This window comes from Chiloscyllium plagiosum, unplaced genomic scaffold (genome assembly GCF_037043375.1).
Source record: "Chiloscyllium plagiosum isolate Xiang-an unplaced genomic scaffold, Cpla_swu_hap1 HiC_scaffold_38, whole genome shotgun sequence".
NCBI classification, from domain to species: Eukaryota; Metazoa; Chordata; class Chondrichthyes; order Orectolobiformes; family Hemiscylliidae; genus Chiloscyllium; species Chiloscyllium plagiosum.
The window spans coordinates 24,904,475-24,928,397 of NW_028270176.1; the positions used below are offsets into that span (position 1 = coordinate 24,904,475).

The 23,923-nt window shown below is 49.4% G+C and overlaps 1 protein-coding gene across 1 annotated transcript; it reads left to right on the plus strand.

The window, feature by feature from the left end:
• The first annotated feature begins 2,611 nt into the window (after positions 1 to 2,611).
• On the plus strand, positions 2,612 to 10,645 carry LOC122544243 (large ribosomal subunit protein mL50-like). Its single transcript, XM_043683319.2, has 2 exons — positions 2,612 to 2,750; positions 7,480 to 10,645. The coding sequence occupies exons 1-2, from the start codon at positions 2,643 to 2,645 to the stop codon at positions 7,840 to 7,842; spliced, it is 471 nt and encodes a 156-aa protein (XP_043539254.2). The 5' UTR covers positions 2,612 to 2,642; the 3' UTR covers positions 7,843 to 10,645.
• The last annotated feature ends 13,278 nt before the right edge of the window (positions 10,646 to 23,923 follow it).

Here is a 23,923-nt window from a genome sequence, read left to right on the forward strand (position 1 = left end):
GCACCACCTCCCTTCCCCGTTCCACTGCTCTAAACCAGCTCATGCAACAAAGACAGAGTCACCCTTGTCTTCACCTACCACCCCACCAGTCTCCGCATCCAACCCGTCATCCTCAAACACTCCCACCAACACCAACTAGACCACACCAACGAGAACATCTCCCCCCCGGCTCTCTGCAAGCACCCTTCCCTCCGACAGTCCTTGGTTTGTGTCACTCTCCCCCCTCCCCCCCCCCCCCCCCCCCCCCCCCCGAATCCCCAGGTACCTTCCCCTGCAACCGGAAAAGATGGAAAACCTGCCAGTACACCACCCCCATCACCTCCATCCAGGGCCCCAAACAGTCCTTCCAGGTAAGACAGAGGATCACCAGCCTCTCCTCCAACCTAGTTTACTGTATCCAGTGCTCTCGATGTGGTCTTCTCGGGGGCACCGAGCATAAACTTAGGGAACGGTTCACTGAGCATCACGGCCAGGTCTGCAGGGGATGACCGGACCTCCCAGTTTTAATTCCCCTTCCCACTCCCTTTCCGACATGACCATCCTCAGCCTCCTCCACTGCCACAATGAACCACACCGCACATTGGAAGAACAACACCTCATCTTCCGCCTGGGCAGTCTACAGCCCGGAGGACTCATCATTGAGTTCTCCAATTTCAAATAATCTCCCATCCCAGCCTCTCCCCCTCCCTTCCACAGCTCCCTGACACCAACTGAATTCATTTCTCCCATTGACCAACCAGGTCGTACCCTCTACCTGTCTTCACCTGTCCCTACTTAATCACCCTGCCCGCCTCCCCCTTTATCTGCAGCTGTCCCTGCACTCACCCCTAGTCCTGAAGAAGGGTTACACTCGATGCTGCTGGTGGACATGGTAGAAGCAGATAACATTTCAGAAGCAGTTGGACAAACATTCGATCAGGCAGGTAATAGGGGTATACGCACCATGTGCAGGCAGAAGGCAATTAGTTTGGAATGGCATTATGGTTAGCACAGATATGGTGGGCTGAAGGGCTGCTCCTGTGCTCCTGCTCCTATTCCATATAAAAGCCGAACGAACTGCCAATACTGTACTGTCCTACGGTCAATGGACTCTGGGTATCTCTGGTTGGTGCTGCATATTGAATGGTTGAGGTGGGGATCAGTTAATATTTTAGATGGTAAATTCATTAAGTTATGATGAACAAAATGGAGCTCATACAGAAAGTGCCGGGGGTGGGGGGGTTGGTCACTACCAGCACATTCACTGTTCCCAGAACCACAACTGCCAATTAACTGTGGTCTATTTCTCCAGTTTTTCTGGCCACCGATCAATCAAAGTTGAAAGCAAGTGTGAGGCAGACGGAAACATTAGTGGTTACAAGAAAGAGGAAGGTTTTTTTTATTCGCACATGGGACGTGGGTTTACCAGCATTTTTGTTTTGTCCATCTGTTATTTCCCCTTGAGAAGGTGGTCTTGAGCTGCCCTCTTGAATGGCTGCAGTCCACCTGTAGATCCACAATGCCTTCAGGTAGGGAATTCCAGAATTTTGACCCGGTGACATTAAAGCAACAGTGAGATATTTCCAAGTTAGGGGTAGCAAGTGGCTTAGGGGGGAACTTGCAGGGGCTTGTGTTCTTATTTATCTGCTGTCCTTATCCTTCTAGATTGAAGCGTCATCAGTTTGGAAGTTGCCGTCTAAGGAACCCTGATGAATTTCTGCTTTGCACCTTATTAATAGTGCACACTGCAGCAGTGGAGGGAGTGGATGGTTGTGGATATGGTGCCAATCAAGTGGACTGCTTTGTCCTAGATGGTGTCAGGTTTTTGAGTGTTGTTGGAGCTGCACCCTTGAAATGAGGATCCATTTGGGAATGTGGAATGGAATGTAGGATTCCCTGAGAATGACGATCCAGTTCAGGATGTGTAATGGAATGTAGAATCCTCTGGAAATGAGGATCCAGTGCCAGATCCATAATGGAAAATAGGATTCCTTGAGAATGACAACCCAGTTTGATTTATCTAATGGAATGTAGGATTCCTTGGGAATGAGGATCCACTCGGCAGAGTGGAATGTGACAGAAAATGTATGTTCGAGGAAGAGTTAACTCTGATTTCTCTCCACAGTTTCTGCCAGACCTGCTGAGCTTCACCAGATATGTCTGTTTTTGTTTCTGATTTACTGCATCCACAGTTCCTTCGGTTTTTATTTTGTAACACAGGACTCCATGAGAATAAGGGTCTAGTTGGGAATCTATTATGTGATGTAGGATTCTCTGAGAATGAGATTCCAGAGAATAGACTACAATTCCCAGAAGGCGGTGCATCATGAATCTGCTTCTGCGCCTGCGCATAATTGCAGGACGCGCTTAGCAGTTGCTAAGTAATTGGCAGTGATGGGCGTGGTTAGGTGTGGCACATGCGCATCGTCCCCATGGTGTCTGCGCAAAGGTTGTCCTTATTGGACATGCGCAATAGTTTCAATGCCTTGGCCGCCGACACGCTTAATGGGTACGGTTCAGTGTTGGCACATGCGTACATGCTCTCTAGCGCCGGCCTCCGGCGGCAAACTGGGCGTGGTTTGCTATCCGCATGCGCACTCGCTGCCCGTGCAACCTGCGCCTTGAGGGAAAGCGTTGTCTGCGGCTGCGCGGGCGGGCGGACAATGGCGGCGGTGAGACTGAGACTGGGCTCGGGTTATCGGGGCCTGAGGAAGGGCCTGGGATTCAGCCGCACAGAGTCCGGCATCGCAGCAGGACCGCAAGGGCTGGAGGTAAATCTGTATAGACACCGCGGGAGGTCAGGGGTTAATCTCTGTACGAGGAACTGGGAAAGGTCAGGGGTTAATCTCTAGGAACTGGGGAAGGTCAGGGGTTAATCTCTAGGAACTGGGGAGGTCAGAGGTTAATCTCTGTAGGAACTGGGAAAGGTCAGGGGTTAATCTCTAGGAACTGGGGAAGGTCAGGGGTTAATCTCTAGGAACTGGGGAAGGTCAGGAGTTAATCTCTGTAGGAACTGGGGAGGTCAGAGGTTAATCTCTAGGAACTGGGGAGGTCAGAGGTTAATCTCTGTAGGAACTGGGGAGGTCAGAGGTTAATCTCTGTAGGAACTGGGGAGGTCAGAGGTTAATCTCTGTAGGAACTGGGGAGGTCAGAGGTTAATCTCTAGGAACTGGGGAGGTCAGAGGTTAATCTCTGTAGGAACTGGGGGAGGTCAGGGGTTAATCTCTGTAGGAACTGGGGAGGTCAGGGGTTAATCTCTGTAGGAACTGGGGAGGTCAGGGGTTAATCTCTGTAGGAACTGGGGGAGGTCAGAGGTTAATCTCTGTAGGAACTGGGGAGGTCAGGGGTTAATCTCTGTAGGAACTGGGGAGGTCAGGGGTTAATCTCTGTAGGAACTGGGGGAGGTCAGGGGTTAATATCTGTAGGAACTGGGGGAGGTCAGGGGTTAATCTCTGTAGGAACTGGGGAGGTCAGGGGTTAATCTCTGTAGGAACTGGGGAGGTCAGGGGTTAATCTCTGTAGGAACTGGGGGAGGTCAGAGGTTAATCTCTGTAGGAACTGGGGAGGTCAGGGGTTAATCTCTGTAGGAACTGGGGAGGTCAGGGGTTAATCTCTGTAGGAACTGGGGGAGGTCAGGGGTTAATATCTGTAGGAACTGGGGGAGGTCAGGGGTTAATCTCTGTAGGAACTGGGGGAGGTCAGGGGTTAATCTCTGTAGGAACTGGGGAGGTCAGGGGTTAACCTTTGTAGGAACTGGGGGAGGTTAGGGGTTAATCTCTGTAGGAACTGGGGGAGGTCAGGGGTTAATCTCTAGGAACTGGGGAAGGTCAGAGGTTAATCTCTGTAGGAACTGGGGAGGTCAGAGGTTAATCTCTAGGAACTGGGGAAGGTCAGAGGTTAATCTCTGTAGGAGCTGGGGAAGGTCAGGGGTTAATCTCTGTAGGAACTGGGGAGGTCAGGGGTTAATCTCTAGGAACTGGGGGAGGTCAGGGGCTAATAACTGTAGGACCTGGGGAGGTCAGAGGTTAATCTCTAGGAACTGGGGAAGGTCAGAGGTTAATCTCTGTAGGAACTGGGGGAGGTCAGAGGTTAATCTCTAATAACTGGGGAGGTCAGAGGTTAATCTAGGAACGGGGTGGTCAGAGGTTAATCTCTAGGAATTGGGGAGGTCAGAGGTTAATCTCTAGGAACTGGGGAGGTCAGAAGTTAATCTCAGAACTGGGGGAGCTCAGGGGTTAATCTCTGAAGGAACTGGGGAGGTCAGAGGTTAATCTCTGTAGGAACTGGGGAGGTCAGGTGTTAATCTCTAGTAACTGGGGAGGTCAGAGATTAATCTCTAATAACTGGGGAGGTCAGAGGTTAATCTCTAGGAACTGGGAAGGTCAGAGGTTAATCTGTAGGAACTGGGAAAGGTCAGAGGTTAATCTCTAGGAACTGGGGAGGTCAGAGGTTAATCTCTAGGAACTGGGGTGGTCAGAGGTTAATCTCTAGGAACTGGGGAGGTTAGGGGTTAATCTCTGTAGGAACTGGGGGTGGTCAGGGGTTAATCTCTAGGAACTGGGGAGGTCAGAGATTAATCTCTAATAACTGGGGAGGTCAGAGGTTAATCTCTGCAGGAACTGGGGGAGGTCAAGGGTTAATCTCTGCAGGAACTGGGGAGGTCAGGGGTTAATCTCGAGTAACTGGGGGAGATCAGAGGTTAATCTGTAGGAACTGGGGAGGTCAGAGATTAGTCTTTAATAACTGGGGTGGTCAGAGGTTAATCTCTAGGAACTGGGGAGGTCAGAAATTAATCTCTCGGAACTGGGGGAGGTCAGGGGTTAATCTCTGCAGGAACTGGGGGTGGTCAGGGGTTAATCTCTGCAGGAACTGGGGAGGTCAGAGGTTAATCTCTAGGAACTGGGGAGGTCAGGGGTTAATCTCTAGTAACTGGGGAGGTTAGAGATTAATCTCTAATAACTGGGGAGGTCAGAGGTTAATCTCTAGGAACTGGGGAGGTCAGGGGTTAATCTCTAATATCTGGGGGAGGTCGGGGGTTAATCTAAACTCGGAGAGGTCGGGGGTTAATCTAATAACTCGGGGAGGTCGGGGGTTAATTTCTAATAAATGGGGGAGGTCGGGGGTTAATGTCTAATAACTGGGGAGGTCGGGGGTTAATTTCTAATAACTGAGGGAGGGCGGGGTTAATCACTAATAACTGGGGGAGGTTGTGGGTTAATCTAATAACTCGGGGAGGTCGGGGGTTAATCTCTAATAACTGGGGGAGGTCAGGGGTTAATCTCTGTAGGAATTGGGGAGGTCAGAGGTTAATCTCTGTAGGAATTGGGGAGGTCAGAGGTTAATCTCTAGGAACTGGGGGAGGTCAGGGGTTAATCTCTTTAGGAACTGGGGAGGTCAGAGGTTAATCTCTAGGAACTGGGGAAGTCAGAAGTTAATCTCTAGGAACTGGTGAGGTCAGAGGTTAATCTCTAGGAACTGGGGAGGTCAGATTAGTCTCTAATAACTGGGGAGGTCAGAGGTTAATCTCGAGGAACTACGGAGGTCAGAGGTTAATCTCTAGGAACTGGGGAGGTCAGGGGTTAATCTCTAGGATCTGGGGGAAGTCAGGGGTTCATCGCTGTAGGAACTGGGGAGGTCAGAGGTTAATCTCTGTAGGAACTGGGGAGGTCAGAGGTTAATCTCTGTAGGAACTGGGGAGGTCAGGGGTTAATCTCTGTAGGAACTGGGGAGGTCAGAGGTTAATCTCTGTAGGAACTGGGGAGGTCAGGGGTTAATCTCTAACAACTGGGGGAGGTCGGGGGTTAATTTAATAACTCGGAGAGGTCGGGGGTTAATCTCTAATAACTGGGGGAGGTCAGGGGTTAATCTCTAGGATCTGGGGAGCTCAGGAGGTAATCTCTGTAGGAACTGGGGAGGTCAGAGGTTAATCTCTGTAGGAACTGGGGGAGGTAAGGGGTTAATCTCTGTAGGAACTGGGGGAGGTAAGGGGTTAATCTCTGTAGGAACTGGGGGAGGTAAGGGGTTAATCTCTGTAGGAACTGGGGGAGTCAGGGGTTAATCTCTGTAGGAACTGGGGAGGTCAGAGGTTAATCTCTGTAGGAACTGGGGGAGGTCATAGGTTAATCTCTGTAGGAACTGGGGAAGTCAGAAGTTAATCTCTAGGAACTGGGGAGGTCAGAGGTTAATCTCTGTAGGAACTGGGGAGGTCAGAGATTAGTCTCTAATAACTGGGGAGGTCAGAGGTTAATCTCTAGGAACTGGGGAGGTCAGGGGTTAATCTCTAGGATCTCGGGAGGTCAGGGGTTAATCTCTAGGAACTGGGGAGGTCAGAGGTTAATCTCTAGGAACTGGGGGAGGTCATAGGTTAATCTCTGTAGGAACTGGGGAAGTCAGATGTTAATCTCTAGGAACTGGGGAGGTCAGAGGTTAATCTCTAGGAACTGGGGAGGTCAGAGGTTAATCTCTAGGAACTGGGGAGGTCAGGGGTTAATCTCTGTAGGAACTGGGGAGGTCAGGGGTTAATCTCTGTAGGAACTGGGGAGGTCAGAGGTTAATCTCTAGGAACTAGGGAGGTCAGAGGTTAATCTCCAGGAACTGGGGAGGTCAGGGGTTAATCTCTAGGAACTGGGGAGGTCAGGGGTTAATCTCTAATAATTGAGGAAGGTCGGGGGTTAATCACTAATAACTGGGAGAGGTTGGGGGTTAATCTAATAACTCGGGGAGGTTGGGGGTTAATCTCTAATAACTGGGGGAGGTCAGAGGTTAATCTAATAACTGGGGGAGGTCAGAGGTTAATCTAATAACTGGGGGAGGTCGTGGGTTAATCTCTAATAACTGGGGGAGGTCGGGGGTTAATTTCTAATAACTGGGGGAGGTTGGGGGTTAATTTCTAATAACTGGGGAGGTCGGGGGTTAATTTCTGTAATAACTGGGGAGGTCGGGGGTTAATGTCTGTAATAACTGGGGAGGTCGGGGGTTAATGTCTGTAACGGGGGAGGTCTGGGGTTAATCTCTAATAACTGGGGGATGTCAGGGGTTAATCTAATAACTGGGGGAGGTCGGGGTTAATCTCTGTAATAACTGGGGGAGGTCGGGGGTTAATCTCTAAAAACTGGGGTAGGTCGGGGGTTAATCTCTGTAATAACTGGGGGAGGTCGGGGGTTAATCCTGACACGGAACTGGGGGAGGTTGCTGAAAGTACTGGGGTCATCTCTAGGAACCGAGGAGTAGCCAGGGGTTGGTCTGTTAATAACGAGGGGGTGCGCTGCGGTTAACTTCAATGGGGGTTGTTAAGGGACATGTCTGATTGTCGTCCATCACTCAGATTCCTGCCCAGACAGGACTGGAACTACGCAGAGAGTTGGGTGTGCAGTGGGGAAGCAATATTGAGTCATTCTGGTTCTGTTGGTGTTGGGATTTCACATTCAGACCTGACTCTCTCGCTCTCTCTCTCTCTCTCTCTCTCTATCTCACGATATATTTCCTCCCGTCTGTCTCTAGGACCCATCTCTGGTTATGCCCCCCTTCCAGAGCCGTAAGTACCAGCCTCCTGAGCAGCTGGAAGAGATGGTGCGGGCAGCGGTGGAACGGGTCACAGGTACGCCCTCTGGCCCGGACTGGCAGGAGGCTCAGCTGGATGAGGGTCAGAGGTTCCGACTCCTCTGTGAGCTGGCGCAAGCGCTCAAACACGTGGTGCCCAATTCCCAGCTCCATCAGACCAGGAGTCCGGGAGAACTGCTGCGCTTTTACCAGCAACCAGTCGACGCAGACCCCTTCGCCTTCCAGGAACTGGCTCACTCGAAGCTGCCTCCCAATATCCGCATCAACTGGGGCTACGACGGGAAAGGAGGGGAAGGAATGTAGCCAGGCCGAGAGAAGGAATGCCTGGAGCTCTGTGTCCTGGGAGGCTGGCATTCGATGTACTTCCTACCCTCACGGGGCAAGAAGGGACATTCCTCAGACCCCATTGCACTGAGGGGGGTGGGGGAGCAGTTACATTACCTCGCTGCATCTGTGGACCCTTAAGCACTGAATAAATCTTTTTCTTAGAGGTGTCTTGAAGTGAGTTGGTGATTCTCGCACCTGGTTATGTCAGACTTCACAGCAGTGCCAGGCCGTTCACTGCAAGAACAGCAAATGCCATCTTCATATAAACCAGAACAGGAGGAGGCCACTCAGTTCCCCTCCGCCCCCCCCTTCAGTCTGCTCCTCAGTCCTTTGACCGGAATACCATTTTCCTGCTGCATATCTTGATTTGTTTGGCCAACAGTTGGTTGATCTCAGCGTTAAATCCACTCAACAACTGAGAATTCACAGCCTCTGGAGAAGATTTGCCATTCTCTGAGTGAAGGAATTTCTCCTGATCTTGGTCTAAAACAGCCAACACCCAAATGCAACGTCATCCTGAGCTAGTTCAACTGGGCCAGTCCGAGAGAGGGGAGCTGCCTCTTGGCATTTACAGGGTCAAACCCTCAGAATTTTACTATGTTTTAATGACAGCACCACTCATTCTTCTAAACACCAGAGAATAGCAGGGGTTATCAACTTAACATCTCCTTCTAGCTCATCCCAGGAATCCATCTAGTGACTTCAATGGATGGGACAAATGGACAAGGTCTTTTCCCTGGGCTGGGGGAATCCAGAACTAGAGGGCATAGGTTTAGTGGGGGAGGGGAAAGATATAAAAGAGTCCTAAGGGGTAGAGAGTGGTACGTGTATGGAATGAGCTGCCAGAGGATGTGGTGGAGGCTGGTACAATTGCAACATTTAAAAGGTATCTGGATGGGTGTATGAATAGGAAGGGTTTGAAGGCACAAGGGCTGGGTGCTGGCAGGTGGGACTGGGTAAGGTTGAGATATCTGGTCAGCATGGACGAGTTGGACTGAAGGGTCTGTTTCCATGGTGTACGTCTCTGTGGCTCCATGACCTCGTTGAGTTCTATAAAATCTCGAGAGGCATAAATAAGATAGATAACAGACAGCTTGTCCCCAGGCTAGGGGAGTCTAAAAGCAGAGGGTGTAGCTTTAAAGTGAGGGGGAGAGATACAAAAAGCTCCAGAGGGGCAATCTCTTCACACAGATTGGGACAGACACTCTTTGAGGTGGTGGTGGAGGTGAGGAGAGTTTTGTTATTTAAGAAACATTTGGACAAGTAGATATTTGGGATAGGTAGGGAGAGATATGCACCAGACATAGGACTTGATTAATTATGAGAACGGGGCTGCATGGAGACGTTAGACCAAAGGGTCTGTCATCATGCTGTAAATCTCTGACTGTTTGGTGAAACATGAGTTGGCAGAGAAACGTAGTAGGGACTGTTAACGGTCAGTGTGAGCTTATTAAACTCTGACCAGACAGATAACATAAAGTACCACAGTCCCGGAGAGCTGGTCTCCCATTTGAGAGAGATGACTGATGGTCACCACCTCTCAGGCGAGGTGTGAGGTGGAGAAGGTGGGACCCTCATGGTAACCTCAGCTGGTATGAGAATTGAACCCACGCTGTGAGTGTCACTCTGCATCAGAGACCAGCCGTCCTGCCCACTGAACTAACTGATCCCCTCCCGTGCAGGCAGGTACTGATTGGTTAGTTCGGCCTCGCGGTGGATGTGACCGGTATTATCAGTCTCCATAACCCTTTCCTCAGCAGAAGAGGTGAAATCCGTGTACAAATTGGTTTTCCCGATTTGACCACCATCCTTTCCTCCTTGAGTTTACACCCCAGCATCGATATGTTTCACCTGGACCACTCCATGTGGGAGCAACGTTCCACATCTTTGCTACTTTCTGGGTAAAGAGGTTTCTCTTAAATTCCCAATGCGATTCCATCGAGGCTATCATATATGCCATCACACTGGTCTCCCCCTCCATAATAAACAGGAAGGTATTGGCTGGTGAATGCCATGGGCGATACTTTGGGCTGAATGGCTGCCTCTGTGTTACAGATGCCCTGGATTTGTGATGTTCTGGCATACCTGGAGGTAGCCAAGATCGATGAGCATGTCTTTTTGAGTAACTCCTTTCAAATTCAGCTAAAGGGAGCCAGAGGTACACGGCTGGCTCCACTCTACAACCTGTTATGATACACTTCTGGAGCAGATGGGACTTGAACCTGGACTTTCTGGCCCAGAGGTGGGGACACTTCCACTGAGCCATAAGAACCCACCGGCTCCACAATATTTGCAGATACGTTCTATTTTGTTCCAAAAGCACACAGTCAGTGCATGTGACGTTTTATAAATTCGTACTTTGGACATCGAACCAGTCTGAGTCAAGGTTGGAATACACAGAGACTCTAACCTCACACCTTTAATGCATTGTCTGAGCTGAGGTGTCACCTTTTTTTACATCAAACCTGAAGTTATCACGGGAATGTGACTTGAAGTTCTGGGATTTGCATATTAATGAATCAAAACCTGCAACCCATTCGAAGTGATTAAGACTTAACAGCAATCTAGGGTTGTCCAATACATCACATCAGTTGTATGACACTTCCATTCTCCTGCTCCTCAGATTCTGCATGACCTGCTGTGCTTTTCCAGCACCACATTCTCTACTTTGATCTTTTTACTATAAATTCTGAGTCCTATGATCCTGCCCAACTAACTACCTGATAAAGGAGCAGTGCTCCGAAGACTTGTACTTGCAAATAAACCTGTTGGACGAGGACCTGGTGTTGTGTGACTTTTAACTTCATTCACCCCAGTCCAAAACCAGCACCTCCATGTGGTAACTTGTTCAGCATGGTTTGTTTTACTACTTTGTAGCTACGATGCTGCCGTGCATGGTGACATTATGCACCTTTCACCGGGGCTGGCGTACAGGGGACAAGAAAACGTAAACCAGAGTTGAGAACATTAGTTTGAATTTGTTGCAGAAGTCTGTGTTGAAATCTTTCCTTTTGCCCAATGTCATACAGCAAAGGCCTTTTGTCTTCCTGTTTCAAGCCTTTTTACTATTTGTTGTAGTTCAACACGGGCAGCCTCATGTGAGTATGTCCATTCACTGACGTCCAGGTGAGAGGAAGATTCAAGGTGAGTGAGCCAGGATTCAGTCTGCAAACAGTTTGGGTCCAGCTAACAGCTGATGGGATTCCCCCCACCGCCCCCTGTATTTTTCCATGTATAATTTCAGTTACATCACACTGTAAACTTTTGCTATAAATTCTGTGTCTGACAATTGTGTCCTCCACAACCACCTGGTGAAGGAGCAGCGCTCCGAAAGCTCGTGCTTCCAATTAAATCTGTTGGACTATAACCTGGTGTTGTGTGATTTTTAACTTTGTACACCCCAGTCCAACACCAGCATCTCCAGATCAACTCTTGTCTGCGGGGGACTATAGTTCTGTCCGGTTTCACTTGTCAACCAGTTTGGTCACTGCTGAAGCATTCTGGGTGTTTCTGGTATAGTTTGGCCAAGTTTGCTTTCCTATTTTCTGTATGGGCCTATTATGGGTAGGCCGGGGTGGTAGATCTTTTCCCACAATCCCTTTAAAGAATTCAAAAGGATACAGGCACACCCTCCAGGTAAAGGGAGAACATTCTCTTTGAAGCAGTGAAGGTTAAGATGTGACCTCATTGAGGTATTCCAAATTCAGAGCAATTTTCACAGGGTAAAGAAGGATGTTCTGTTGGCATGACAGTAACTAAGGGTCACAACTGCAAGCTTCTCCATAAGAGAGCAAGATGAGGAGAAATTTCTTTATCCTGAGAGTTACTAGAATTTGGAATGTGTTACCTGGGAGGGTGGGGGAGGCAGAGACAATGACTGAATGGTTTCCTTCTGAGCTGTAAAACGCTACAATTATTTTATTGCTCGCCTGTCTGAAAGAAGTTTACTTTAAATAATCCACTTTTGAAAACAAAATCCCCTTGGCAATTTCTTTGGGGATGAAAAGTATGGTTTTATTAAGTTAATCAAAACCTCGGGGAATAGTTCACAACGCACTTAAAACATACAAGAAAGAAGAGAAATCCAGGCGAGGAACAAGGTTACAATTGCAAGTTACTTGAAAAATTGAAGATATTGACAATAATTCCTGAGGAGATGGGTAGAATAAGTCAATATCCATAGATTTCGAGGAGCCGGTGTTGGACTGGGGTGGCCCAAGTTAAAAATCACGCATCAGTTTTCTGTTCAAACGCGTTTATTTGGAAGCACTAGCTTTTAGAGCGCTGCTCTTTCATCTGGTCATTGTGAAACAGGACTGTGAGAAACAAACCCACTTAATCAATAATTTTCAGTCCGAGTCAAAGAGTTCCGAAGCAGTATATTTGTTCGAACATCTTTAAAGATGGGCGGCTCTACGAGGAGAGTCACACCCGACAGTAAAATACAGAGTTTTTAAATACTTTTCTAAGGGGTCTCTTGACACCCCTACACTAAGCAATAAACCTATCATAAGTGTCTATTTCATTCTATCCCCTTATTTGGTTATTACTTGCGCCCGTTATTCACTCATTTGGTAATTCCCTGCACCCAAGCCAAAGGCAATCATACTTATTAATTGCCTCACTTGTTTTCCTTTTAAGTCTGTCTCATTTGGCTGTCCTTCCTGGTATTTTATCTAGTTCCTCTTTTCTTACCTTCTGAGATCATCCTTTATTATTTTGATAGTCCAAAAAGCGGACCTACAAACTATAAGCTTATTGTGAAATGCCCCTGCTGCTTCTGTTGTGGTCAGCTACAACACTCAAAGTTATTTCTTAACTTAAAACAATTTCTTTTAAAGACCCTGACAACCTGAAATTTATTTCTCAATCCCTCCTTTTCTTTTTGTCAGTGTATGTTGATCTTATTGAATCTGTGACAATGAGGCCTCCAGGTCAGAGAGCATCAGACCTCAAAGTTCATCTACTTTGGAAATGCCTTTGGGGGTATTCTCAACATCATGAGTTGTTAACAAGTAAAGGCCGTCCCCCTGCATACCCTTCAGGGGCATCTGTTTGGTCAAGATGGTCTCGATCATTCTCTGAGCGAGACCCCGAATATAAGGAATGATACAGCAGCCCAGTGCTGCCAGAATCCCAACAACCACTCTCAAGGAGGTTAGAATAGAAACCACAACTCCTTTCCATTTGCCGAACCAAGACTCCAACCACCCCCATTATTGAAGGGTCCACCCCAGAATTTTCAGCCAATTCACGTGAGAGGGTCATCAATCCTTGTAAGGCTTGAGTAATCAAGTCATCTGGGGCCGTGTTATTCGGAATAAAGGTACAGCAACTTCCCCCTAACATAACACAAACTCCCCCTTTTTCTGCCAACATCATATCTAAGGCCATCCTATTTTCCCAGGCCATCCTGCTTGTGGCATCTAACTGTTCAGCTATTCCTTTAACAGCGTTTCTGGTGTAATTTATAAATCTTTGTTGGTTGTAAAAGATGTAATTAATCCAATCGACATTTTTATTAATCGTAACCCACCAGAAGAGAGACTCAAATCCAGCTGCTATCTGGTTACGGGCCTTAAATTCGTCAGGCACCCCTCTGGGAACCCTTATCAAGTCCAAATAAATATCATCATCAAAGGAGGTAGCAAAGACTGGCCGTGCCCTCCTCCTTTTCTTCATTTCAGGAATCTCACCTTGTTCAAATGCTCGGGTGAATGGAATAACCAATTGTACAAGTGCCTCGCCAGTCAGAGGGCACAGTAGGTCTTAGAATCTTTCCGCCACAGTACCGCCACAAATCCGTTCGGGGTATCTTTAAAGTTGAATAGTTTCCTCCCAACTCTGTCTCGGAAACTGATCCAATTTCCGAGCATGACTTTAAGTCTCCTAGAAATCAGGACTAGTCTGACCCCTGCCTTTGTACACAGGAGGTGCGATTCCCGACCACGTCCGAAAACGTAGGGGGAGAGGGGGGGGAACAGCAACAGCAAAGACCGACAGCCTGGGTTGTCCCCACCCCAGCGGAAAGGGGACCACGTGAGCCACCGGTCTACCTGAGGCACACGCAGAGCAATTGCTTTTATTCAGACTTTTCACAGTGTATCCCCGAATCCAGTTTCTATTTGATGGTCTGTTTTAAGTCCTTTACCTCTATAATGTTTACTGCTTTAAGGTCATCAGGAAGGGTGAAAAGTTGTACCTTATAATCCAGTAGTTCTGCCCATTTTCCCTGTCCTACGCTAATTCGAAAACAACAGCCCGAGAAATCATTCCCATTTGTTTTCATTTCTATCCCAAATAGCGGGCCTGGTGTACTGTGACGAGACCATTATACCAAGTACCATCCCCATAGGACTGAAGATGTACCTCTGAGCTGCGGTACTGTCTCTGATGATCTACATCCCCACAATTTACTAAGCTACATGCATCAGTGTCTATTACTTGTGGCTTATCAGACTCAGGAACACATATGGAAATAATGTTTGACAATATCCCAATATTAGGAGAGCTTGTATCATAACCCTAAGCATCCCCAGCATTCTAAAAAAAACGTGCTGACGCACAAAAAAACTTAATATACAATCCTACAGAAATAATCCCGCGCTCGCGTCGCCACTGTATAATCAGTTACTCAAAGTCTCTTTAGTCTGAGTTTCAGCGGGTCTTGTGTTGCTTCGGCCGTCCAGACCTCTTCCTCAACTGGAGATTCCACTGGCCCTTTGATCAGAGTGTAGTGAGTCCAGCCTTTCTCCGCCGTCCTTATCGCTGTTTGAGTGGTCAAAAGAGCCTGGTACGGCCCTTCCCAGTCCGGCTGCAATTTAGTCTCTGTCCATGGTTTTACTAAGACCCAATCTCCCGGTCGAATCGGATGAACAGAAATTTAAGGGGCAGAGTCTGTGCCAATAAAGCCTGTTTCCTAAGGAAAGACAAAGAGGAGGACAAACCCAGAATACACTTCTTTAAGAACAAATCTTTAGTTTCTGGGATTGGCAGTGGCCAGAGATAGGAACTTCCCGAGGACCTGGGACAGTAGGTATTAGCGAATAAACCACCGTTCCCTGTGGATTCAGAGCAGCTTCTTTCGTTACCTCAGTAATGGAGCTTTCCATTCTTTAATTAACAATGAATGAATGCAGTCATGTTTTAAATTAACCAGGAATCAATATGACAGGTCACTGACACTGTGTGAAGGGATCCTGCCAATTAATATTCATTCAGGCTAGCACAATCGATTAATTATAAATATTAATTATTAATTATATAAATATAAAAATCATTATCTGTAATTCAGGGTGGAAATGCAACAAATCACCAAAACATTTTTAAAACTGTAATTGCGCGGTTCTGTTTGTTTACTCGTCACTTGTGCTTTCTCATTCTGTTTCTGTAATTGTTTTGTTCGAGCACATTCATTTTTAAGAACCTCAACAGATTCCATAGCACCATTTGCAGTTACTTCAGTCCCAATTTGGTGGCAGTATTTTGTCATGAGCGCAAAACTGATTCTTCATGCCTCTCATCACAAAACTGTCACCATAATCCAATTAACTTTTTTGTTCCCACTCCCTTGGGCTTAAAATTTAAGGATGACCTTGCTGCCCCCGTATCAACTAGGAAAACCACGTCCTTTTTGTAAAGTCCCACCTTTAAATTTATCAAGGGTTCCTGGTGGGTCCCCGGGGACAGGAACTCCTGACACCGCTATTTTTCATCAAGGTTCATAAACGGTACTGACTTTACTTCCTTTTTCAGATCTGGACACTCTCTCTTAAAGTGACCCGTCCTTCCACAGTGATAACATCCCACCTGTGGGGATTTCCACTTCGCTCCTTGTTCCCATCTACCAGGCCCCTTAACATCTCCTCCCCGACCATTCCGGTTTCTTACTCCCTTTAGTTTTGTCCTTTTCTTTATTATCTCATCAACCGTGGGCTAGCATTATTTTTTCCTTTTATTTCTGTTTTTCGTCCTCTCTCCGTACAAATACTCTCTGAGCCTTCCTCAGCAAATCATCTAATGGTTTCTCACTCAATTCCTCTATTTTCTGTATTTCCTTCTGAATATCTGGCCAAGACTTAGCCACAAAGTATATTTTCAACAATCCTTCCCCCATTGGCCCCTCTAAATCCATCCCAGAATATTTGCGCATAGAGTCCTTCAGTGTTTGTAAAAACTCCGAGGGACTCTCTTCCTTTCCTTGACATATCTCAAATGCCTTCGTTAAATTCTGCGACTTCGGGGCGGCTTCTCCAATTGCCCTTATTAATAAATTTTTCACAGTTTTCATCTTTTCCCTATCTTTTTGTTTTTGATGATCCCAATTGGGGTCTCTTAAGGGGAACTTATCCTCTGCCTGACCTGCCCCTTCAGTTCCCAAGGGGTGTTCCCTGTCCCAGACCCCTAATGCTGCTTTTCTTATCAACCCTCTTCTCCATGAAACAAAATATTTAGTATGGACATCAATTCTGTCCAAGTGTCTGCGTGGGTATCCTCCGGGTGCTCCAGTTTCTTCCCACACTCCAAAAATGTGCAGGTTAGGTGAATTGGCCACGCTAAATTGCCTGTAGTGTTAGGTGCAGGGGTAAATGTAGGGGAATGGGTCTGGGTGGGTGCGCTTCGGCGGGTCGGTGTGGACTTGTTGGGCCAAAGGGCCTGTTTCCACACTGTAAGTAATCTAAATCTATATACATGCGGACCCAGGAATTGACCAATCTGTTCTGACAAACCTACCGGGTCTTCTATAAGTATTTGTTTTTTAAAGGACCTTACTTCCCCACTAGTTAAAGGGGCATCGACAAATCCAATTTCTCTTTCCCCGATCGGGACCTCTCTTAATGGAAGCATGTTTTGGACCAACATTTCTTCCACCTCACCTTCACTTACTTCTAATCTTTCCATTTGGCTTCTGGTGCGTTTTGCATTCGGGACCTGACTTTTATCTATTTCCTGTTCTGTCTCAGACATGGTGGGACCTCCACCCCCCCTGCCCCAGTCCCACTGCCTGCCCCTGACTCGAACCAGAAACCGCCACGGGCTGTTGGATACTTCCATATGGCGGGGGGTAAATTATCTAATACCTCCCATGGGGATAGAGGTGGTGCACGAGGGATTTTGTTTCCATCTATATTTACAGTGCACATCCGTATTTTGGATTCTCCCATCCAACAGGAGGCGTAATCAGACTCCTCCTGACTGAAGGGTTCCTTTTCATTAACATATAAATCTAAATATTGACAAACCCAGTCTTCGTCCGACCCGTACTTTAGCCAGAAGACGGCGGGACGAAGAATAGGTTCCTTAATCCGTACAAAACAACATTACTTTATCATCTTCTTTCTATCTTTTGTCGTGTGTGTGTGTTCATTTCCCAATGTCCTGCCCAACGGACTTTCTGGAGGAATGTTGCCAGGGACGCCTCCCTTCTCAACGGAGGATTTTCCTTTACTACTTGTTGCACAACCCACTTCACCCTGGTTCACCACCCAGTGGCCTCAATCACCTCTCCCAATTAGGGATCCAACCCCTACAGAATCTGAGGATTCTTTCCCCAGAAAATCCTTGAGTCCAACTCAAGGTAGGGCACTTTTTAGGGGTTAGCCTGACCCCCTCCAGCCCCTACACCCCTCCCTATCGCTGTAACCCCCTCCATCCCCTACACCCCCTCCCTATCTCTGTAACCCCCTCCATCCCCTACACCCCTCCCTATCTCTGTAACCCCCTCCAGCCCCTACACCCCTCCCTATCTCTGTAACCCCCTCCAGCCCCTACAACCCTCCCTATCTCTGTAACCCCCTCTAGCCCCTATACCTCTCCCTATCTCTGTAACCCCCTCCAGCCCCTACACCTCTCCCTATCTCTGAAACCCCCTCTAGCCCCTACACCCCCTCCCTATCTCTGTAACCCCCTCCAACCCCTACACCTCTCCCTATCTCTGTAACCCCCTCCAGCCCCTACGCCCCTCCCTATCTCTGTAACCCCCTCACGCCCCAACACCCCCTCCCTATCTCTGTAACCCCCTCCAGCCCCTACACCTCTCCCTATCTCTATAACACCCTCCAGCCCCTACACCCCTTCCTATCTCTGTAACCTCCTCCATCCCTACGTCTGTTACTCCCTCCAACCCCTACACCCTACCCTACCTCTGTAACCCCCTCTAGCCCCTACACCCCTCCCTCTGTCTGTAACTCTTTCCAGCTCCTACATCCTATTGAAAAGATGTTGTGAAACTTGAAAGGGTTCTGAAAAGATTTACAAGGATGTTGCCAGGGTTGGAGGATCTGAGCTACAGAGAGAGGCTGATCAGGACATAGCAGCCCCCCACTTGCTGGGAACCACATCCACAAACGGGTGTACCATCTCCAAGATGCACTGCAGAAATTCACCAAGGCTCCTTAGACAGAACTTTCAGATCCACGACCCATCTAGAAGACCAAGGGCAGCAGCTATATGGGAATGCCAATCCCTACAAGTTCCCCTCCAAGCCATTAACCATCCTGTATTGGAAACATATCGTCGTTCCTTCACTGTCGCCGGGTCAAAACCCTGGAAGCCTCCTCCTGCCCCAAGGGCATTGTGGGCCTGCCTACAGAATGTGGACTGCAGTCGTTCACAAAGGCTGCTCATCAGAAGGGGCAGCTATCTAGCGATTGCCAAGTGCCATGAGGGAATAAAAAAACCAATCACATGCACATCGGGTACAAAGGTCTTAATCATTTCTAACTTCCGTTTGTGTTTGTATTGACCTGATGTTTCTGGAATATGGAATCACTGCTCCATGGTTTTTGGACTGTGTTTATATTCCAGCAACTGGCCCCATGTGATCAGCAGTGACTGTGCTGTCAGTGTCCATTACTTTAACAAAATAAAATCAAGCACCAGACCGCAGGTAGAGACAGAGGAAAGAACAATTCCAGCCTTTCTCTCCATACCTTTCTATCATGTTAATAACAATGGGCGATGGTTAGATCAGTTTCCAATTTCTGAATTGTCAGTTGAATGTAACCCTGTCACACTGGGATATAAAAACATACTGCCATGAGCTTTAAACCAGGGCGGTGGTTAACTTCAATGAGGCAAGCAATTCCATGGCACACCCAATTTCTTTCAGCTCAACTGAGTGCTCGTAAAGGTCATGGGCCGAAGGGCCTGTTTCCATGCTGTTTCTAATCTGAAAATAAACTTGCTTCTGGTTATGGTCTCACTGGTGAGGATTGCAACACAATGCCTACAGAATGTCTCAGTGTAATCTCACTTTAAAGGTACGCCAGTTAAAGGCTGAGATAAGCAGGAATGTCTCCTCTCAAGAGAGTTATGAAACTTTCCCACAGAGTAGAGGAGACAGAGTCCTCGTGCATCTTTAAGACAGGTTCTTGATCAGTCAGGGAATCAATGCATTTCAGGCAAAAGGGGCAGGAAAGTTAATGGGGGGGGGGGGGATATTGGATCAGCCATGATCCTCTGAAATGGCAGAGCAAGATTAAGGGGTTGAATGCTGTTCTGGTTAGATCATTATTAATTTGATGATTCACTTTCGCAAGTTGTACATGCTGTCATTTTGGTTGGGGCGAAACACTGTTTAAGATGCCACAATGTTGTTTTGCATAGGTTTTCATTGTCTTTATACAAAGTTTCACATTGCAACACAATGGGGCGAGACAATGGTGGCTCAGTGGTTAGCACTGCTGCCTCACAGCAGCAGGGACCTAGGTTCGATTCCAGCCTCGGGCAATTGTCTACGTGGCGTTTGCATGTTCTCCCCATGTCTGCCCTTTTTAGCTCTGGTCTCCTCCCACAGTCCAAAGGTTAGGGTGGATTGGTCATGCTGAATTGCCTATTGTGTTCAGGTTAGGGTGAATTGGTTGTGTTAAAATTGCCTATAGTGTTCAGGGATATGTAGGTTAGGTGCATTAGTCAGGGGTAAATACAGGATAGTAGGGGAATGGGTCTGGGTGGTTTACTCTTTGGAGGGCCAGTGTGGACTTGTTGGGCTGAAGGGCCTGTTTCCACACTGTAAGAATTCTATTCTGTAACACTTGGACAGCTCTCACTGCATTTCTGCACTGTTTTCCCTCGCAACTGATCCTGCCAGACCTGCGGAGTTTCTCCAACCTTTTCTGTTTTCATTTCAAGGTTCTCCCTTTGCTCAGGAATTGCTGGTGTAGACGTCTCTGCTAGCATTGTTTTAGCTGGGAAATCTGAACAATACAAGGAGTGTGACATTTTGGGGGTACCAATGTTGGTCAGCACGGTGGCTCAGTGGTTAGCGCAGCTGCCTCACAGCACCAGTGAAGGGGTTTCGATTCCAACCTTGGCTGGCTGTGTGGGGCTTGCACATTCTCCCTAGCTCTGAGTGTATTTTCTCTGGGTGGTATGCTTTACTCCCACAGTCAGGGTGGGTTGGGGGTGGGTTGGCAATGCTAAATTAGCTACGATCTCTTTGTGTGTGTGTCTGTATGTGTGCCTATGTGAGTGTCTGTGTGTGTGTGTGTCTGTGTGTTTGTGTCTGTGTGTGTATGTGTGAATGTTTCTGTGTGTGTGTGTGTCTGTCTGTGTGTATCTGTGTGTGTGATTGTGTGAGTGTGTGTGTGTCTGTGTGTGTGTGTGTGTGAGAGTGTGTGTGTGTGTGTGTGTGTGTGAGTGTGTGTGTGTGTGAGTGTGTGTGTGTGTGAGTGTGTGTGTGTGTGTGAGTGTGTGTGTGTGTGAGTGTGTGTGTGTGGGGGGGGGGGGGGGGGGATGCCTTTCAGTAACAGCTGACCATGGGCTGCCTCCTCATTGCTCTGGCTTTCTGCTTCCCTGAGGCAGTGTTGCTTGTAACTGAAGAGCCCAGTGCTGGAGTGACAGTCCCGGTCGCAGAAGTCACATCTGGATGTGGCCGTTGATCTGCTCGAGCTGCTGCCCTCCTTCCTTGGTGCCCACTTCCCTGCTGCAGCGCTCCTCTGTTTCTTTTCCCCTGGTTTGAGATGTTGGCTCGGGGAGCTTCTCCATCTCGTGCGGTCAGCTGCAAGCCTTTCCCGGGCCTCCGTAAGGCCATCAAGCGCCTTCAGGTCCCTCACTCGGACCACCTTGTAGTGCAGCTGGGGACGCCCAGTTGGTCTCTTCCTGGATGCGAGCTCTCCATAAGGATATCCTTTGGGATGCGGCCGTCCTCCATGCGGTGGGCGTGGCCCAGCCAACGCAGTTTCTGCTGCCTGAGCAGGGTGTACCTGCTGGGAAGGTCCAGCATTGGACAGTCTGTCCTGCCGGTGCAGCAAACTGTTCCCTGTGCTTCCTTCAACGAAGGTGTACCCTCAGGCTCTTTGACACTGTCCAGTCCCCAACAGATGATCGGTTCAAACAAATTGGGAAACATCTCAAACGTCACGTCTTCCACGTGGGTTTGATGAATGCACTTATTGAGGTTTCTATGTTTCTCTCACCTTTCAGGGAAGTTTGACTAAAATTTCAGTTTGGCGCCTCTGTTCACTACTTTTGTTTCCCACGTGATATTTGCACCCCACCAATCACAGATTCGGCTCACAAACGGTCCCCCGTGATTCTCTGTGTCTTTGTGATTGCACCCTCGGGGCGACTGACTGTGTGGAGTTTGCATGTTCTCCCCGTGTCTGCGTGGGTTTCCTCCGGGTGCTCCGGTTTCCTCCCACAGTCCAAAGATGTGCAGGTTAGGGTGGGTTGGCCAGAGCTAAATTGCCCGTAGTGTGTTAGGTGAAGAGGGGAATGGGTCTGGGTGGGTTGCTCTTCGGAGGGTCGCTGTGGACTGGTTGGGCCGAAGGGCCTGTTTCCGGACTGCAGGGAATCTAATCTAAAAATCTAAACCTTCAGCTTTTCCAGCGTTTCTGACACAGTTCAGCCATAGACTATTACTGCTGCAATGTTTCACTCCAAAGTCACAATCGGCCAAACGGGAACACTTTAAAACCAGAAAACTGGGGAAGCTGGAAAGCTGAAACAGAAAGAGACATTGCTGGAGAAACTCTGGCGGCACTGGGGGAGAGCGAGCAAACTCAATGTTCCAGAAATGCAAGTTCTCCAAATAGCAATGAACACTCGCTCATCAACATTGCCTAGAATTCCAGGAGGGACAGGCAGGAGGTTGGGAGAACACAGCAAGGCAGGCAGCATCAGGAGGGACAGGCAGGAGGCTGGGAGGACAAAGCAAGGCAGGCAGCATCAGGAGGGACAGGCAGGAGTTTGGGGGAACACAGCAAGGCAGGCAGCATCAGGAGGGACAGGCAGGAGGCTGGGGGAACACAGCAAGGCAGGCAGCATCAGGAGGGACAGGCAGGAGGCTGGGAGAACACAGCAAGCCAGGCAGCATCAGGGGGACAGGCAGGAGGCTGGGAGGACACAGCAAGGCAGGCAGCATCAGGAGGGACAGGCAGGAGGCTGTGGGAACACAGCAAGGCAGGCAGCACCAGGAGGGACAGGCAGGAGGCTGGGGGAACACAGCAAGGCAGGCAGCATCAGGAGGGACAGGCAGGAGGCTGGGAGGACACAGCAAGGCAGGCAGCATCAGGAGGGACAGGCAGGAGGCTGTGGGAACACAGCAAGCCAGGCAGCATCAGGAGGGACAGGCAGGAGGCTGTGGGAACACAGCAAGGCAGGCAGCATCAGGAGGGACAGGCAGGAGGCTGGAAGAACACAGCAAGGCAGGCAGCACCAGGAGGGCCAGGCAGGAGGCTGGGGGAACACAGCAAGGCAGGCAGCACCAGGAGGGACAGGCAGGAGGCTGGGAGGACACAGCAAGGCTGGCAGCATCAGGAGGGACAGGCAGGAGGCTGGGAGGACACATCAAGGCAGGCAGCATCAGGCGGGACAGGCAGGAGGCTGGGAGAACACAGCAAGGCAGGCAGCATCAGGAGGGACAGGCAGGAGGCTGGGAGAACACAGCAAGGCAGGCAGCGTCAGGGGGACAGGCAGGAGGCTGGGGGAACACAGCAAGGCAGGCAGCATCAGGAGGGACAGGCAGGAGGCTGGGGGAACACAGCAAGGCAGGCAGAGTCAGGAGGGACAGGCAGGAGGATGGGGGAACACAGCAAGTCAGGCAGCATCAGGAGGGACAGGCAGGAGGATGGGGGAACACAGCAAGGCAGGCAGCATCAGGAGGGACAGGCAGGAGGCTGGAGGAACACAGCAAGGCAGGCAGCATCAGGAGGGACAGGCAGGAGGCTGGGGGAACACAGCAAGGCAGGCAGCATCAGGAGGGACAGGCAGGAGGCTGGGGGAACACAGCAAGGCAGGCAGCATCAGGAGGGACAGGCAGGAGGATGGGGGAACACAGCAAGGCAGGCAGCATCAGGAGGGACAGGCAGGAGGCTGGGGGAACACAGCAAGGCTGGCAGCATCAGGAGGGACAGGCAGGAGGCTGGGAGGACACAGCAAGGCAGGCAGCATCAGGAGGGACAGGCAGGAGGCTGGGAGAACACAGCAAGGCAGGCAGCATCAGGAGGGACAGGCAGGAGGCTGGGAGAACACAGCAAGGCAGGCAGCATCAGGAGGGACAGGCAGGAGGCTGGGGGAACACAGCAAGGCAGGCAGCATCAGGAGGGACAGGCAGGAGGCTGGGAGGACACAGCAAGGCAGGCAGCACCAGGAGGAACAGGCAGGAGGCTGGGAGGACACAGCAAGGCAGGCAGCATCAGGAGGGACAGGCAGGAGGCTGGGAGGACACAGCAAGGCAGGCAGCATCAGGAGGGACAGGCAGCAGGCTGGGAGGAACACAGCAAGGCAGGCAGCATTAGGAGGGACAGGCAGGAGGCTGGGGGAACACAGCAAGGCAGGCAGCATCAGGAGGGACAGGCAGGAGGCTGGGAGAACACAGCAAGTCAGGCAGCATCAGGAGGGACAGGCAGGAGGCTGGGAGAACACAGCAAGGCAGGCAGCATCAGGAGGGACAGGCAGGAGGCTGGGGGAACACAGCAAGGCAGGCAGCATCAGGAGGGACAGGCAGGAGGCTGGGAGGACACAGCAAGGCAGGCAGCACCAGGAGGAACAGGCAGGAGGCTGGGAGGACACAGCAAGGCAGGCAGCATCAGGAGATGGTGAAATCAACGTTTGG